This window comes from Hypomesus transpacificus, chromosome 2 (assembly GCF_021917145.1).
Source record: "Hypomesus transpacificus isolate Combined female chromosome 2, fHypTra1, whole genome shotgun sequence".
NCBI classification, from domain to species: domain Eukaryota; kingdom Metazoa; phylum Chordata; class Actinopteri; order Osmeriformes; family Osmeridae; genus Hypomesus; species Hypomesus transpacificus.
Window position 1 is genome coordinate 11,014,123 of NC_061061.1, and position 18,358 is coordinate 11,032,480.

Genomic DNA, 18,358 nt, shown 5'->3' on the forward strand with positions numbered 1-18,358 from the left:
AGCAGTATTATGTATGAGTGGGGAACTGTGCATATAATATTTGTAACCCCGTAGAAAAAAATGAAATTGTACAAGAATTAAGTTTATTGCTGAAGAACAGGATAGGTGGGCTGTCGCCTGGGGTTACTGATACTGTAAAATGATCATTCCAGTGTCCTGATTATGGGAGAAAAAATGTTTCTTAAAAAACGTTGTTGCTATGCATGTATATGGATGGAATACAATTCCAGATCTGTTGGAAATTTTTATTTTGATGTGGTGTCATAATTAAACTTAAATCCTCAGGATAACTTCACGAAGTCTGGTCTTTCTTTCTCTCCAACAGCCATATTTATGTAAACGGAAAACTGATACAGTATACAGTTGTGGATCTGCAGAGATCAAACCACAAGACAGCATAGAGGTAGAAAAACAAAAAATGGCTATTTACTTTGGCTGTGAGGCACAACTGTTAAATATCTGCACTTGTAATGAAACATAAAATCAAGTATTCTCCAGTAGGACACCTACCCTGAACAGAACCTCAAAATAAGACTAGACTTATACAGAACTCCATGTCACATGACACGTTCCTCTGATAGTTGGTAAAGATGATTTAAATAAAAAAAAAAAAAAATGTTTGTCTATGTTGTGTAAGCTAATGAGGCTCTCTGAGACTTGTTTAGCATCACAGACCACACAGTGGAATGTCAATTAAAAATTGGGGGATTGGCTCACTACTTCCCAGACAGTTATGTTCCAGCAATCCTGTTCCAGCCAATCGCCTTCGGCGACCTGGGCTTTCCTCCTTGGTTTATTTTGTGAAACCACTGTCAATCAAACTCAAGCTGGAGGAAAGCGTAAAAGTTCAGACAAGAATCGGGGGTGCTGTTTCTCGTTTAAAAAATGTTTTACATATTTTTTTTATTATATATCTTAAAGGCACAATAAAACATACTACCAGGAGCCTGAAAATAGTACGTAGGTTTGACCCATGGCTTCTCTGACTGCAGGGAAAACTGAACAGACACCTTCAGTAGCCAATCACTGGCTTTTTCGTGTGGCCTGTCGCTGAGCAACAAGTTGCCAGAGGTATTTACTTATGACGGATGGATTCTTGTAGAGCATTCGTCGGTCCCCTCCTTGGGCATGGATGTGATTGGCTGTGGGGTAGTACCGATCCAGGAAGTCCTTCTGAAGCTTGGCCACCATCTAGCACAGCAGAACATGGGTTGGGTTAGGTCAGGTCAGGTTGTAGTAGTCTGGAGGTCGTATCTAGTCAGGAGGTTGTACACACCTGGTTTAGGTAAGCTGGAATCTGCTCATCAAACAAGTCTCCAGTGATCACACTGACAGATGTTCTACTGCAGAGGGGCTTGAACTTGGAAAGGTCCCTGAAAAAAAGAATATATATTTTCAACACTGTTTGACAGCACTTAGGATACATTTGAATAAATACATTTTACAAGATTGAGCTTTGTACTGTATACATAACTATATTGCCATTTGAAATCCTTCCATGGGGGTGGTATGAATTTGTAGAACTATTATCTCTGTTGTGACAGGCAAGATCAATCAAGCACGGACAAGTAATTCAAACGAGTCCACAGGGTATTTGAAACCAAGTCCAGCTCTGTGTCACGCTGTCTTACCTGACTTGAGAGGCACTTTCATTCAGGAAGTAGTGCTCGTCCACAGCACTGCTCTGATGGGCGGGGTTACTGAGCAGGTATTTCTATTGGAGGAGGTACAGATAAACGTGAACGACATCACAAGGTGGTCAGCTGCACTCACTCTTTTCAGAAACGATGGAACATGAAGTGGTACCTTTGCTGGGATTGATATTACAGCCAAACATTCAGCTTCAATTCGGAGATAATCAGAGTGTGGTCACAGAGCATGACCCCGGGGAATAGACCTGATTACATGCTCCAAATTGAGTTCTAAGCAAGTGTGTGTGCAAGTGTGTGTGTGACTCCGTGCGTGTGTGTGTGTGTGTGTGTGTCATATAACCTTCACCAGTCCATCCTCAAAGCTTTTTCGCCCACAGAACATTCACAATGCCTCTCACTTCCTGTCCCCTTATCTCCCTGGCAACAACAGTCATTTCTCCAAAGCTGAGAGACGTGTGTCATCTGTGCTGCCATCAGGACGTGGGAGGCAGAGAGGATGCTGGGTATCTTACTGAACTGTCCAGACCTTCACCTGAAGCAGTCATCTGCGCCACAAAAGAACAGGAGCCAAGGACATGGCTGCAATGACCATCTCTCTGTTCCTCACGACAGCTGTCCTCTTTCTCTCTGTTTCTCTCTCTCTGTCTCTACCTCTCTCTCTCTCTCTACCTCTCTGTCTGCCCAAATTAAAAAGAGTTGTCTTTACTGACACACACACGCACGCTCGCACACACATACTGATGGTGAAATAATTGTAAGGATCTTCAGCCCAATTGCTCTGTTAAAATGTGTGTCCAACTCCAAAGCATGAAGTACCTTTGTTTAATCATCCTCCCACAAAAAAAGACACTTCAGTTAACATGTCGATAAAAAAACACTTGATCACAACAATCCCCTATCCACAGTCTGTGGAGAGTCAAATTAAAATGTCAAAAGGGATTTCAATGGGCCCCACGCACCCCCCACACCCCCCTCCCTCTCATCACTACACCACGAGTGGGGCACGACATCCGTTCCGGTGTCCTACATGATTGCTTTCCTCCGGGGCGGAGGGAGATAGACCAGACCTGGTCCAGACCTGGTCCTGAACCATCTCCATGACTGTGAGGACACAGGGGGGGGGGGGGGGGATGTTCCCCACCTCCGCCCGAGGACGCTTCTCCCTGCCGTGTTCTCTTCCGACAGGTGGAATGACTACACAAACACCAGAGGATCGCCGTGACGAAGCTGGCAACACGACATCATCTCATAACCCCCATCTGGAGAGCACCAGACGGGTTGAAGTCGTTTTCAGCTGTCTATTGTTCTCTCTTTCTAGGCTAGGATTCAAATTGAGCCGTCAAACGGTTCTGAGGTAACATTGACGTAAGAAATTGTTACCATCCTCAAAAACCAAGATTCAAATAATGGAATGTTTCAATTCTGGGTCTTCCAAAAACAACATGTCTATATTATAGAGAGAACATGACGGTATTGTAACCAACTCAAATTGTCTTTCATTTCAGAGGACAGCTGGTAAGCTGCAGTCTCCACACCCCATCTCTCACTACACACACAGGAGAACAAACCATTTACCTCATGCCATTACTCCACCCCTGCTGCCACCTGGTGGTGGAATGGAGAACTGCACACACTGATCAGACACCTTTCGACAAGGGATTCGGGTCCCTGAAACCTCCCATCTGTGTCCCTAACTTCCACTTGATGAATGAAGAGGAGCAGGGTGTGGTTAGTGTGTGAGGGGAACTGGAGAGGGTTAGCGTTAGTGGTCTGAAGAAGTGCGACAACGTCAATGTGACGACAGTGTGCGGCCGTGTTGGCTGCCCGATGGAGGGTCTCTCTGTGGTGGCTTCCCAGGGGGGAGCCAGGAGGCTGGTGTGCAGGCTGACCTGTCTCTGGAGCAGGTCTTCTGGGATGTGGTCTCCGGTGATGAGAGGCTGCAGCAGCCCCAGGATGATGAGCAGGCGACTGAGTCCTGTGGCCGCAGACAGCTGCATGGCCTGGAGGGACGGCACTGTGTGGCTGTACCTGGAGACACACGCACACACACACACACACTAGTTGAGTGAACAACACCAAATCAGTGTGCGTGTGTTGCTTAGCTACACTAGTAGGAGAGAGAACATCTGATAACCCAGAGCACAAGGCCATCTCCCCCCCCCCCCCCCCCCCCCCTGCATTACCATAAGACCTACCAAGCCTTTTCAACCCCAAACTTTCTCTTGCAGACATCTGACTGAAGAAATGAGAAATCGTTTTTTTCTTATGGGGGGGGGGGGGGGGGGGGGGGGGGGGGGGGGACCAGATGAGACGAAGAGCGCTGGGATTTTGTAACTCAGGAGGCCCAATCGGTCTCGGCTCACTGGTGCTCTGAATTGGCTGGTCTCAGCCTGTGGAGCCCAATCAATAGTGCTGCCCATCCTCCGCTCAGTCAGCGGCCCCAGCCCCAGCCTCGGCCCCAGCCTCGGCCCCAGCCACAGCCCCAGCCTAAGCCTCAGCCCTGGCGCTGTCCCCAAAACACAACCCCAGCCCCAGTGTACGTGTATGCAGCCTCAACCCAGGCCTGTAGTCCTATCATGGACAGTCCAGGCCTGTAGTCCTATAATGGACAGTCCAGGCCTGTAGTCCTATAATGGACAGTCCAGGCCTGTAGTCCTATAATGGACAGTCCAGGCCTATAGTCCTATAATGGACAGTCCAGGCCTGTAGTCCTATCATGGACAGTCCAGGCCTATAGTCCTATCATGGACAGTCCAGGCCTCATACAATCCTGGTTTGCCTGCAGCTTCTAACGGAGGACCAAATGACAACTCCAGAGGCAAAGTTCCAATCAGATGAACCTACCTACCTAGAGATAAAACACCCAAGGTGTTAGGGGTCACAAAAGGTTGAAAATCAAACACAGCATAGAAAATAATATTCTTCAAAACCTTTTTTTCTTTTTTTAAATCTTCAGACTTTCAGACGGTAACATTTTCAAATCAGTCGTCCACGGCCTGACATTTTGACATTCTCATCTTCCATCCTGCACCTCTCCCCCCCCCCCCTGAAGTCATTCTTGCACCACCATTTACAGCTTTGACTCCCTCTCTCCTTCTTTCCATCTCCCTCTTCCTCTCTCTCTCCCTCCCTCCCTCTCTCTTTAGGAACTTTTCAGTCCCTCCACATTTCCACCTGTCATATTCTTCCATTCCTCAGAAACAGCCTCTCTATCAGTCCCATTTTGAATCTGGTCAAATCATTCCTCCAGCTCAGGATTCTCCAGCCACCTGTCCCCTACCACCCCCCCCCCCCCCCCTTCCAAACCCAAACTCCCCCCTTCTCTCTTTTTTCCCCCCCATTTTTAATTCTGCCCCGCAGTGAGGATTATGCGAGGCAAGGCATGCGTGTCAAAGGGAAATTTAGTGGGTAAAGACAGCCCAGATTGGTGGGATGAATTAAATAGATAACCGAAGGAAGGAGGGGGGGGGGGGGGGGTAGCCATGTCGAGCAAAACGCCTTGCCCATGTTGGTCACTGCAGAGAGAGACAAGGAGGGTGAAAGAGAGGGGGAGAAAGAGAGAGAGGGAGGGGGAAGAGAGAGAGAGAAAGGTAGAGGGGAGGGGGGGGCTTCTTCTACCTCATCCCCACCCTGCAGGAGCAGGAAGGCAATATCTAAATTAATAAAGTGATGAAATGAGTTTGTGCGGCAGACTTTCTGCTGTTTGACTTTCCCATCTGGATTAGTGAGGGATGAATGGACGCTCTGTTACTTTTGTTACCGCCGCGCAATTCACTGTCGGAATTCGTCTCCCGAGCGATAAGACCTCCTCCTCCCCTCCTCCTCCTCGTCTCATCTGCATGTCGTTCCGTATGCAGAGTCCCTTACCTGAGGAGGGGCTCACGGACCGAACACAAACTATTACACAAGCCGGGGCTAACTATCTCCCAGCCAGGATGAGGAGAGAGAGAGGAGGAGGCAGAGGGAGAGAGAGGGGGGAACAGAGAGAGAGAGAGAGAGAGAGAGAGAGAGAGAGAGAGAGAGAGAAACACGTGAGAGCGTGCGTTAAGGGGGGAGAAACGGAACGAAACAGAATGAGGACGGCTCGCCTCCACAGCAGAGCACAGCAGACACACTTGACCAGAGACACTGGAGGAGGAAGTCTCCTCGAAAAGGGAGGGAAAACCTCCGGCAGGAGAGACGCCTCTGTGATAGAAGCCGATATCCAGACGCAGAATAGACGCCATGTTTATCTTAACCACATTCCAGGTCTGCCAATCAAATATCCTTCAATAGGAGAGTCAAAGGATTACCCGAATAAATTCATCCAAACTCTAAATAATGGCCCAGGTGTAAAAAAACTAACATTAAAATGTCTAGCGTACATGCAGAATCTAATAGATGGTTATACCCAAAAAGGCCACAAGGTGTCAGCGTAGCGCCACCCACCACAGGCCCAGCAGAGGCAGCAGGCTCAGTCGAGGCTCCCTCCTTAGCGAGTCCCAGGCTGCATGAAGACTATAGATTAGCCTGGTGTAAATACACAGGGGCTGAGGCAGCCCCACTTTATTAGTGGAGCGGAAAAGCAATAGTTACGCTTACAGCGGGGCTAATTACAATTAATTGGCATTCCTGACTCGCCTGCTCTTCTCTGGAGAGAGCTCCTCGGACTGACTCAGGGGAGGCTGGGAGAAAGGCTGAAAGAGAGCTTGGGAGGGAGGGAGGCTGGGAGGGAGGTTGGAAGGGAGACTGGAGGAGGATGGGGGGGGAAGAGGCTAGGAGGGAAGACGCTAGGATGGTAAGGGCTAGAAGGGAAGAGGCTAGGACGGTAGGGGCTAGGAGAGAAGACGCTAGGAGGGTAGGGGCTAAGAGGGAAAAGACTAGGAGGGAAGACGCTAGGACGGTAAGGGCTAGGAGGGAAGAGGCTAGAAGGGTAGAGGCTAGGAGGATAGAGTTTGGGACGGTAGAGGGTATGAGGGAACCTGAGAGAGAGGAGGATGAGAGGCAGGGAAAGAATGTCTCGTTCCAGAAACGTCGACTCCGCGAAGCGCACCACAAGTACCCGACGGCGTATGCCCACAGTAAAACAACAATGCAGCACCTCAAGAGGGAGTGACCTTGTGGAAGATCGCCTGAGATACCACGACACACAGGCCCACAGAGTACATCAGGACAGGAGTCCACAGACAGACACATTCAAACATGATGTGTAAGCAGGATGAGCGGAGCATATGGTTCAATAAATCACATCAGAATGGGAGGAATCGTCATCCGACAGCCGAGAGTCTGTCGTCCGTCATAATGACATGTCGTACGCTGCCTGTCAGAACAAGCTGGCGGGGCTGACGGGCGGTACGGTACTCTGGAGGGGGGGGGGGGGGGGGGGGGGGGGGGTTTGTGTGAGCGTGGGATAGCTTTGTGTGTGTGTGCATGTGTGTGAGATGGAAAACATAATGAATGGGCCTGGATGGGTTGTCTTCATTTGGACTCCTACAGTAACTCAATCAGGCTCCCAGGCCAATGCAGCTGTTACTGATCCTCTGGTGCCATAAACACACAAAACCATCAAACACACACACACACACACATAACCATCTAAGACACACACACACGCCCATCTCTCACACACATACACACACACACACAACCATCTCACACACACTACCAAGGCCTGAACATCAGGATGTCCCCTATATTAGGATGTGAGCCACAGGCTCCCTGTAGCTGGCTCAGATAGCTACAGCACAAGACTGCAAAGGACAGAGAGACCCTCTCATCCAGAAGGATTCAGATGAAACCACAAAAGAAAACAAGGCCGAAGTGGCTCCAGTGAATGCCACGGACATCTCCAAGCGCCGTGTTTCAGTCCACAGAAAGGAAAGCTAGATAAAAATAAATAAAAAAGGAGGTTTGACAATCAATCAACGGCCATTAAACAGTGAGGACAAACCTATTAAAACAGACAGCTTCTCTTCCTTTTCCCATTTGCTTGTTTGAGTAAATATTCTCCCCTGGGGCAAATTAATTTTCACAATGCGGCTATCCAACTTCACACACAAAACCACAGGCTCTCTCAAACACTGCATGCACACACACAAATTCCTATGCATACAAGCGCGGCACAAACACAATGTAATCAGGTCTGTTTGATAGATTTTTCCAACGTATGTTGACTAATTATATATGTATGTATTTGTAAATGAAATGTCATTGTTATGTGACAACGTGTTGACAAGCCGGAATCAATCTCTGGTGCGAAAACAACGGTGCACACAGACAGTGAGGATGGGAGTCCCAGTCCTCAGGACGATACAACAGCAATCCCCCATGAACCCCCCCTGGGAGCACCAAGGGATATCTCTTCAAGTGGGCCAATCTAGGAAATCAGACGAAGATTCTCATGAAATTGGGTCGTGGGTCGAGCCGGTGAAAACCCCTAGCTCGATCCAGGCCTGAAACAACCAATCACAGGGGATACGGACAGGGGGCTTTGAAGTCATACCCCGGCGCCACTCTCTGACTGCTCTCCACCTCGCGAGGCGGCATGGCTGCTGGCGTGATCTCCTTCATGTTCATATCCAGGCAGAGAGAGAGAGAGACAGGAGGGAGGCTGTGTGTCAGTCAGCCTGTGTCCGTACGTTTGTCTGTGTACAGCTTTTACCACAGACAGACAGAAATACAGAGAGAGAGAGAGAGAGAGAGAGAGAGAGAGAGAGAGAGAGAGAGAGAGAGATCGAAAGATTTTAGAGGCGCTGGCAGTTCATTTAGCAGGACATGAGAGAACTAATTTGGGGAGTGTGCCGTGGCTAATGAGAGGCCCTTTGATGTGTAAATCCTGCAGCTCTGGCAGTCCCCATCCGATTGGCTCTCCACAGCACACAACCCGCCCTCGACAGGTAAAGCAGCGCTCCCCATTGGTCAAACCATCTGCTGTGGCCAATGGCCAATGACTGAGGTAAGCAGCAGATCTGAGGAGGGTGCGGGGAAAAAACTCACGACTGTTGTATTATGGTGTTTGTTACTCCCCTCCAGCTAAATCATCTCCTCAGTCTCTTCTCGTCCTCTGTTCTATTTCCTCCCCCCACCCTACCACCCGTCCTCTTCCTCTCCTCCCCCTCGTCCTCTCCTGTCCTCCATAGGATGACTCACCAGTGCTGATTCCACTGGTCCTCCTCAAAGATGTCTTCTGGGATAGGATCGATGAGGACCAGGTCAGACACTTGCCTGGGGACACAGGGAGGACAAACACTAAATCGCTCACACACACACACATATATATGGGTACAAATAAACACACACACACACAGATCAACACACACTGTGTCACACGCTAACTCGGTGATGAAGTGGGGCTCCTCCGTGACCGTCCACTGACTGTACCCAACGGCTCAGCTGCTAATGAGGACGAGATGGATGCTGTGAGTGAGCGTGTGCGTGACAGTGTGTGTGCGCGTGTGTGTGTATCATTCCTCTCAGATGGATGGCTGTAGACGGTGTCCTGGGGCCACATTTTCATTCTGCAAGTGCCCATCCTCTCACCAGGCTTTAATCTACTTCCTGATGAAAAGCTAAATCTGTCATCCCGGTCTGGGGCCGCAGGGACGGGCGTGTTAATCACCTGGTTTTCGGGGACAGGAGTTGGGGGGGGGGGGGGGGGGGGGGTCATAAATTTATGACTTATGGGCCCCGTTTCCCAGACATGGTTTAAGCCTAGTCTTAGACTACAAACCTTTTCAGTGGAGAACTTCATTGAATTTCTCTCTTACTTTAGGACTAGGCTCAATTCACGTCTGGGAAACTCGGCCCCAGACCGATAAGTTACAGACTTGTAATGGCTTCGGAGTTGTAGGGAAAGCTGCACATACTGTTGGAATGGTATGGTGTCATTCGGTAAAAACTCAAACGTTCCAAACATCTGAAGCATTGCTTTTGACCTTCAAACCAGATCAGATCAAACACGGACTCCCCTTGGTCGTCCAAGACGTGGATTCATGAGAACATCCGTGTTCTCCGACTATAAAGTGTCTTATGTAGCGGTCCTATTGGGAAGGTGAGGGTTCTGTCATGTGCTAGAAGGAGACTCACGCGTCGTGGATGTGACTGTAGAACCTGGCGTTGAGCGCGCCCAGTTCGGAGCCCACCATGATGAGGGGCGTGGCCGTCTCTGTGGCCTTGATGAGGCGCTGGAGGTCATCCACCATCCTGGGGGGGGGGGGGGGGGGGGGGGGGGGGGGGGGGTAAGACAAACATTTACAATCCTGGCCCTCTCTAGGCGTACCGAGACCCTGACAGAATGCCTTTCCTCAGGTGGGCGTTCGAGCCTGCTGAGACAGCTTGCTAGGACGCCCCCCCTCTCACAGGACCCCAGATGGAGGCCCTACCCAGACAAACAACAGCACTCTGGATCTTCAGCCCGCAGTGGAAGAAAACCCCTTCTGCTCCAGACTGCTCGGCCTCGCAAAGCAGGAACGGGGAAAACAAAAACAAACGGCAGAGATACCGCGCATCATCATCTGCACGTGAAACACGTCTCCACGGCGACGGCCATCTGTTGTTTTGCTTCTGGGGCACTCATCAATCAGGAGCCGGGCGCCGCGCCCCCGAGTGACGAGATTTCACTGCGGCATGGGGAGCCCAGACATCAAACACACCGTCTCGCCTCGTTGGTGCATTGGGGGGGGGGGGGGGGGGGGAATCAATCGCTTGCGTCAAATGTAGGCATCCCCCCGGCTGGCTGGGCCTTTTGCCAAGGCAAACAAGACAGCTGACAGTCGTCCGAACCCTGCCCGCCCACCCCTACGACAGGCTTAACATCCAACGAGTCTTCATGGTGTCACAGAGGGAGAGACTAGGAGGTAGGCAGACGCCTCTGGGCGGGGGGGGGGGGGGCTGGGGGTGGGGGCTGGGGGGGCTCAGACAGCCGGGTGTGCTGGACTCTGCTGGGCCCTCGGTATTACTCTCTGACCCGAGAAAAATCAATGAGCTGTCCCCAAACGGCACCTTCATCTAATCAAATACAGTCTGGGGGAGAAGCTGGACTGCCAGAGGAAAATAATCAAAAGCGCACACCACCAGACACACCCCAGACACACACACTACCAAACACACTTTGAAAACTCACACCAGAAACGCACACACCACCAGACACACCCCAGACACACACACCACCAAACACACTCCGGACACACACACCACCAAACACACTCCGGACACACACACACCACCCAACACACTCCGGACACACACACACACACCACCCAACACACTCCGGACACACACACCACCAAACACACTCCGGACACACACACCACCAAGCAGAGAGGGGAGGAGCTTTACCGTCCTGAGGTGGACCCGCCCCACACTTTCTCCGTTCCCATGGTTTCGTTCTGGAGGCTCCTCCTGCTGAAGCCCAGCCCCACACGGTCATAGGTGCACACCTGGGAGCACCAAAACAAACAAGTCAAAAACGACACACATATTCATCCACACAAAAAACAACTGAAAAGGTATGGTGTCTAAAAAGGCGCCGAACTAATAAAGAATCAATAATAATTAACAATAGTACTAAAACACTACTTATAATACAGCCACAACGATAGTAAGGGTGTATTATTCCAATCAAATAATCAGTACACAACAGAAATAGCAGTGTTTTTCTGAGAGGCACAGCATTTTATACATCGGTGGTCTAGGCCAGTGTGTAAAAGCTAAATGCAACACGAGGCAAGCAGAGTCTGTGTACCGAGACAGGGTCTTGGGACAGTGTGGTTTTAAGGGGACCCACTGTGCCCCAGCAGCATGTGATCTCATTAGCACGGTGTCAGATTTGGGACAAACAGCGTGGTGCAGGCTGTCACCTCCATGTCCCCACCAGACTGCGTGTGTGGGCTGATGAGAGGGGACGTGCCGGGTGCTGCTGGACAATGTGACCCTGGTTACCACGGGCAACAGAGCCACATGAAGAGACAGTGTTTGTGTTCTGGTGGTGTGAAATTCTGGGGCATGTTGATCAGCCCGGATTAGGGTCTACGGCTCATAATGCTACTGGATGGGACACTCAGCCGGAGAGCAATGCTTAGAAAATCTGCAGCCTATCAATGGTTCATCTGCCTAATAGCAATATCAACTGGTTGTATCATTTTAATGTTCAGGTTTATAGTGTTACGTGGCATAAAATGCATCCCGAAAGAAGTAGATCTATCAGTTCACTAGAGAAGCCTGTTAGGATATCAGAGAAGCCTGTTAGGATATCAGAGAAGCCTGTTAGGGTATCAGAGAAGCCTGTTAGGATATCAGAGAAGCCTGTTAGGATATCAGAGAAGCCTGTTAGGATATCAGAGAAGCCTGTTAGGGTATCAGAGAAGCCTGTTAGGATATCAGAGAAGCCTGTTAGGGTATCAGAGAAGCCTGTTAGGGTATCAGAGAAGCCTGTTAGGGTATCAGAGAAGCCTGTTAGGGTATCAGAGAAGCCTGTTAGGGTATCAGAGAAGCCTGTTAGGGTATCAGAGAAGCCTGTTAGGGTAGGCAGCTTGTCTCCTCACCTTGGTGAGTGGTGCTAGGCTTTCCTGTATGTAGTGCCACACATCGGAGGAAGTACCAGTTGGGGCATCCAGCAAGACTGTGAGGACCACAAACAGACAGAGAAACAGTTAGCCAGTCAGACAGGTGAGTCAGACCGACAGATGAGGGCAGATGAATCGTGATGAATCGTGAGTAGAACAACAAAGTCCGATGATACAAGTGTGTCTCCTTGAAATGGACGGTAAAACAGTGATCATGTTCAGCACTGACCCACGGGTTGTCCTTGTCCTTTGCACATCATGTGCATGGTCTGTCCCAAGCCGACATCTACCAACTGACCTTCTGAAAAGGAGAGAAAGCCCTTCATAGGTAAAGTGATTATTGCAGATGGGGCCTTTTCAGTACCCCAAGCACACGTCTTTGTGAGACTGGCTCCACCGGCTAGAAAGCAGCCGCGTCAATCTTCTGACATTGTGGAGTAACCTTGTTGTCTGTTCAGTCAATCCAATAAAAGTCAATGTCTCGGTTAAGATAATAATAATGTGCTGAAGCTATTCAAGATCAAATTCGAAGAATAGCGTGAACGCCATCCATTCGGATTAGGTGGTTAAGTAGCAGGTATTGTGTTTGGTAATGGTTTTTAATGAACCATTTGTTTTTAGTGTATTTGCATTGCTTGCATTCTAGTTCCTCCTGCTTTGTTAGTCTGGGGGGGGGGGGGGGGCATCATTTGGGGACACACAAGTTGAGAAGCAAGAGAATGTTGAGAGGAATGTCGGGGAATTGTGTTGTACCACTGCTCCTGCCGTTTTGGTCATGTTAGAGGTTGAAGAGATGCTCATTTGTTACCCCTATACTCTACATGTACCCCGCCCAACGGAGACAATGTATAACAACAATCAACATTGAAGATCACACGTGTAATGTTTAGCAGATGCTGTACCTTTGGGCATCAGCAGTTGGCCCTCTCTCTGCAGAGAAGCATAGTTCAGGAACGGAGGGATGAAGATGACGACGAGCACACATTTCCCCACCGTCAACAATGTGGACCAGCAGGTACCAGTACTAGTTGTACCTGCATCTTCGGACCTAGTAGAGCTGGGCTGCCCTGCTGTCGCCGGATTTGGAGTCTTAGCAAAAAAAGGCAATAAATAGATAAGTCTACTTTGTTATTCAAACAAAGTGTAAGGTAATATGTATTAGATACCTAATCGTTACAGTCATGCTTTATATAGTCAGCGAGTTAGTGGAGGAGTTGTTGGCAGTTGGTTCCAGTACAGTCAGCTGTGCCACAACAGCTTGGTCAGTTCATTCATTCTGAACGGCTGGTTGCCTAGCAGCTAATGTTACCTTTACTGATTTTGCTGCCTCTCCGCTGGCTTCGTGGCCGTCAGTCCTTCGGCGCATTGCAATAAACTTCGAAATACAAACCAACTGGAAACAAGTTTATATTATCTTAATGTAAATGTGGCTCTGTATTTGGAGCAATAGATGATGTAGCCTACGCTTCCTGATTACAGCTACCTACAGACGCCGATTTGGGACAAATAACGTTTCGACTTTTAACACTGCACTGCCTATCGCTCAAGTCAGAACCGAAGGGCAAAGTGCAGTTCTTTTGATGACCTCCAGGGGTCCCTGTAACTCAGGAGTTCACCATACTGGAGTTGTTGGCTCTGAAGTTTCTGGACCAAAACATGCAGTCAGTACCCATAGTGACTATCAAGCTTACAAGTCAAACATAATAGGGGGCCAAGTGGATCAGTCACTCAAAAAAAAAAATTATACTGTTATTCTACTGATCTTTACCATATTCCAAATAGTTTCCAACATATTTATTCTGGATGAAGTGCCCTACTCTGGGGCTTGATAACGAATCAACTAAAGACTGCAGTCATATCTCTTGTCGAGTATGTCATTCATTCAAGTAGTCTTTTGGTAGGCAGCCATGTGTTCTGGAGCTACCAGAGAACAGGGGTCTGCGTCATTCCGGTCTCAATGTGACATCCATATTGATGACTGTCTGTGTCATTCAGCTGTGGCCCTGAATCTGTGTGCTGAGGGGCCAGAAGGCTCTCGTTCCTAGCAGATTAGGCTGAAAGGAGAGGGGGATGACTCACATTTCAAGCATAATGTTCATACCTGGTGTTGGTGCGTCTGCGGTGGAAGACATCAGATGAACGTCATAGCAGGCAGAAAGGTCACGGTGAATAACATTTGATATCTTCTTCTTTTCAGATCGAATCACTCTTCGTCAAAAACCTCACTCTATAATGGTTCTGACCTATTCAGGCACATTCATGCTTTTCCCTTTACTTAAATTACAGTTTCACTAAATAATAATGTACTATAAATGGTAACAATCTATACCATAATGCAAGGGATCTCTCTTTGTGTGTGTGTGTGTGTTTGTTTGTGTGTGTGTCTGTGCAAGTTTGATAGTGGATTTGGCAATTTGTTCATAAGAATGAGTAATTGTTTTTATGACATGCATAAATGACTAGATGATGTGGAGGTTGAACAAGTAGTTTTGAGAATTTCGATTGTGATCTGAGAAATGTACGGAAAGCAACTGTTTAAAACTGAAGCTGCATAACAGGCACAAAAATCACGAGCACTGCACTATTTATAATTCCAAGAATCTCTGTATTTGTGTGTCACCGATATCTTCATCATCGACGGCATCATGGGCACTGTGTGCTATAATTAACAGTTTTCTTCCTAAAATGTCTCCCTGAGAGAATTCTCAAATTGAAATACATGCAGTCGACCATTGCATGCCTCAGTCAGAGAGGTATTCAAATATCCAGCCAGGGCAACTTGAGCTTTGTCCTTCCATGAGTGCAACCTCTACCCAAGGACATTCCAAAGCCAGTCAGGATTTAGCCACCATTGCAGTAAACACTGTATTACACATCATGCCCTTGGCTGAAATGGGTCTGACTGTAGACAGGCTTTTTCTTATGGGAGACCTTTAGCCTTTTAGACTCTTCAAGCTTGACATGCATAAGATTGTGGTCTTAAATGTAAATCCTTGCAGAGAAGATTGGATGGCCCAGATCCTAATGGGCGTTTCACACGGGGGCTGGTATCACCAGGATATGATTGCTTACCTTTGAAGACTTTTGATCTTGTCTTTTCTTGATCCCGGGATGAATGCTTTGATTGTATTTTTTTTCCCGGAATGTGAGTTATTTATACAAAAAAGATCAATATGGAAATGTATCTACCTACTATAGAAACGAAACACCCAAGAGATTCGAGGTTCATGTATAGTACGGTTGGCTGCTGAGTGTTGCGTACTGGAGAGCCTGTCACAGCTCGTGGCTGTGTAGCCTGTACGGCGTGATTACTGCGTTGAGCTGTGCCTGCCACAGCCAGAGGTCTCCTCCACACTGTCCTTGACCCTCCTTCTGTATCTTTAGGCAGCAGCCATTTTATGGTAATGTTCATTCCCTGCTTCCCCTGACATTCAACAGCCTCTCCTACAGACAAGCTGTGTTCAACCTCAACTTCCTCACAACAATACACACTGAGGCGAGCAGGGCCACTGAGCACAGGAGCACAAATACTAGCTACATGGTTTACCGCAATTCAGTGCTGTGCAACACAACACAGTGTACCTTTGTGGTCCTTCTTGGCAAGATTAATTTAGTTCTGGAACACCTACACTGTAACTGGGGAGTAAATACACACTGTCAGGAAAGAGGGGGAGGGGGGGGATATTGAGAGGTGGAGAGATTGACAAAAATGTGTGCAATTTGATTCTGTTGTTTGTGTTCTTTCTGTTACACGCCATCAACACGCTTCTTCAAATTCTATTACAGATTTGCCAGACTTACAACACCATATTATTGTCATGTAGTCAAATGTGAAATAATTCAATTACCATTGCAAGGATATTTGATCCCAAAGCATTCATTATGGATTCCTATTTCAAATTCATTTGAGGGATGTGACAATTATTCCATAAAATTGAATTTTTTTCCTCTCACATATGTTACAAACAGGTGCCATTTCATGAAATCAAACTGTAATTGAGATAGCATAGGACTTCATGAAAAGTAATTTCCTGCCGAGTTTTGGCTGATCAGATTGGGTTGGAATACATCCGCCAGAATGCTGTGTTTATCACCAAAGGCCATCGCCCTTCTCAGCCCTGTATCGCGTTCCCAGAAATAGTCAGTTGCTCACATCTCCAAACCTGTTGACTGGCCTTGTTTGAATTTGTCCGATTAGCCATGTCTGGTAATGCCCCTTTTCCTTGCGTCATCGGTTCAGTTAGTGATTAAACTATTCCAGGGTAGGTGGCAGGAAGAATTTCAATTGTATCCTTTTTGTTTCCAGTCAACGTCGGTGTAAATGTTTATTCCGTGTTACCTCTTTGACTTTCAAAAAGAAGAGGTATTTATAATCCAGATTTAAAACTGCCAGCCTTATCAACAAAGACCCAGTGCTAAGATTGTCCCCTTTGAAGGTTGTTCCTGCTGTCCATTTCTGACCTGCTGCTTTCATTAGCCCAGTTGCTGTCAGTTCCCAAGCAGATAACAAGGTTCCCCATGTTCTGCAGGTGAGGAACGTATCTCAGATGACGGCAGGAGGAGAACCGGGGGATTCATGTGCAAATGCCATCTGCAGGATTAGACAGCGGGAAGTAGACAGTTGAATAGCCTGCACACCTCTTTACATTTACATGTAGTCATTTAGCAGACGCTCTTATACAGAGCGACCTCTTCCTCAACCTCTCACAGAATCAGAAGTTTCCCAAGAAACATGGTGTCAACTACTTCCCCTCTCTCTTCTCCTCCCCCTCCCTCCCTCTCCTCCCTCCCCCTCGTCTTCCTCTCCATCCTCTTGTACTTGAGAGGGCCCGCCAGGCTGTCGGCGGGTGGGCGTCGAGACGTGGAATCCTCAGCCGCTCGGCCACCATGCTGCTCTCATCGATTTTCTCCCCTTCGCCACTGAAGCAGGCCATCCGTCAATACAGTAACAAGTCTTCATTTATACTTGAAGAGATGCTCTGTTTCCGGCTCAGCGGCTGAGAAAGCCTGTGATGCTGCCTCCAGGACAGTGTGGTACCACAGACAGCCACCACACAGACAATGGGATGGCCACCATGCAAGTTAATATGGACAATGGGAAAGAATGAATCCATCAATTGAATGAAGACAGGTTATGAAATGTTCCAACTATTAGTCACACTTTCATATCTCCTGTCTCGTTTGGCAGAAGAACAATGTATATCTGTTTTGGCTTGAGGTTTTGGTCCACTGTCAAATCAGATGGTCTGGGCATGATGAAATATCTCATGCTGTTGATCACTGGTCTGGGGTCAGACCATCATCCTAAACTACAGTTGTAACAAGTATTCTGAAACCTCATTACTGTAATATGTCACATTCGGTCCAGAATCCATTTCTGTTTCCTGTACATAAGACTCAGGCAGTATAGTGTCAACCTCACCCTGGAAAGCAAAGCCAATGGACCCTGCAGGACACGGTACGAGATGCATCTTGAAGAGCCAATTGGACAGGGCAGGGAAATGGCAAAGTATTTTTCTATTCGTCAGCGTTCAGGGCAGGATGTGCACTGGAAGCGTCCTCAGAAATGTGATTTTAAAGAGCATCTGGAGGTCTGGCAGGCCACGGCTCTAAATGACTTGGTTTCAGCTGGACTACGGTCAAACTCAGTGACCTTGTGTTAATATGTAACACCAAAGACCTATGCTAACAGACAAGACAAGCAGTAGGCCTGCTGCGCTGTGGTCATGTACCTCAGTCACAGGGGAATTCTTTTTGAAGAGCTAAGAGCTTTAAGGAATAAAACACTTTTATATGTGCAACTGAGGTGCATTCGGGATTTACCGATTGATTGTTTGAACGTTGATCATTATAATCAAGCCACATAGACAAGATTGAATACCTAAATGTTAGCAATCTATGTTCCTGGTTCACAATAAACGACTGTCTAATGTGGAATATGTAACATGCAGTGTTCGACTGGTTATTGAAGTGAGGTTATTTGATGATGGGTTTATTCTAAATCCTCTCAGAGCCCTTCTATTTATTGATGCCATATCCCCTGGCCATGGGAGACATGCGTGTGTTAATGAGGAGCCTTTTCATTACCTGTAACCCAGTCAATTACAGAAAGTAAAGTCAGGGCGTCACCCAGGAGACATACAGTATAGCCATGGCAACCAGGTG

General features: G+C 48.0%; 1 protein-coding gene across 1 annotated transcript; it reads right to left on the reverse strand.

Annotated features, from left to right (window-relative positions):
• Positions 1–231: 231 nt before the first annotated feature.
• si:dkey-122a22.2 lies at positions 232–13,681 on the reverse strand. The gene is made up of 11 exons (XM_047042859.1): positions 13,503–13,681; positions 13,096–13,282; positions 12,423–12,494; positions 12,173–12,249; positions 10,968–11,068; positions 9,717–9,833; positions 8,781–8,855; positions 3,542–3,680; positions 1,632–1,714; positions 1,277–1,373; positions 232–1,191 (listed from the first exon to the last, which is right to left on the reverse strand). The coding sequence occupies exons 1-11, from the start codon at positions 13,557–13,559 to the stop codon at positions 1,024–1,026; spliced, it is 1,173 nt and encodes a 390-aa protein (XP_046898815.1). The 5' UTR covers positions 13,560–13,681; the 3' UTR covers positions 232–1,023.
• Positions 13,682–18,358: the final 4,677 nt, after the last annotated feature.

What these genes read in the sequence shown, in the direction of transcription:
- si:dkey-122a22.2 (XM_047042859.1), bottom strand. Translation starts at nt 13,559, where the DNA reads ATGCGCCGAAGGACTGACGGCCACGAAGCCAGCGGAGAGGCAGCAAAA. An exon ending in AGGCAGCAAAATCAGTAAAG is followed by an intron (nt 13,283 to 13,502) that starts GTAACATTAGCT and finishes TTTTTTGCTAAG; the next exon opens with ACTCCAAATCCGGCGACAGC. An exon ending in TTCCAGCTTACCTAAACCAG is followed by an intron (nt 1,192 to 1,276) that starts GTGTGTACAACC and finishes CTGCTGTGCTAG; the next exon opens with ATGGTGGCCAAGCTTCAGAA.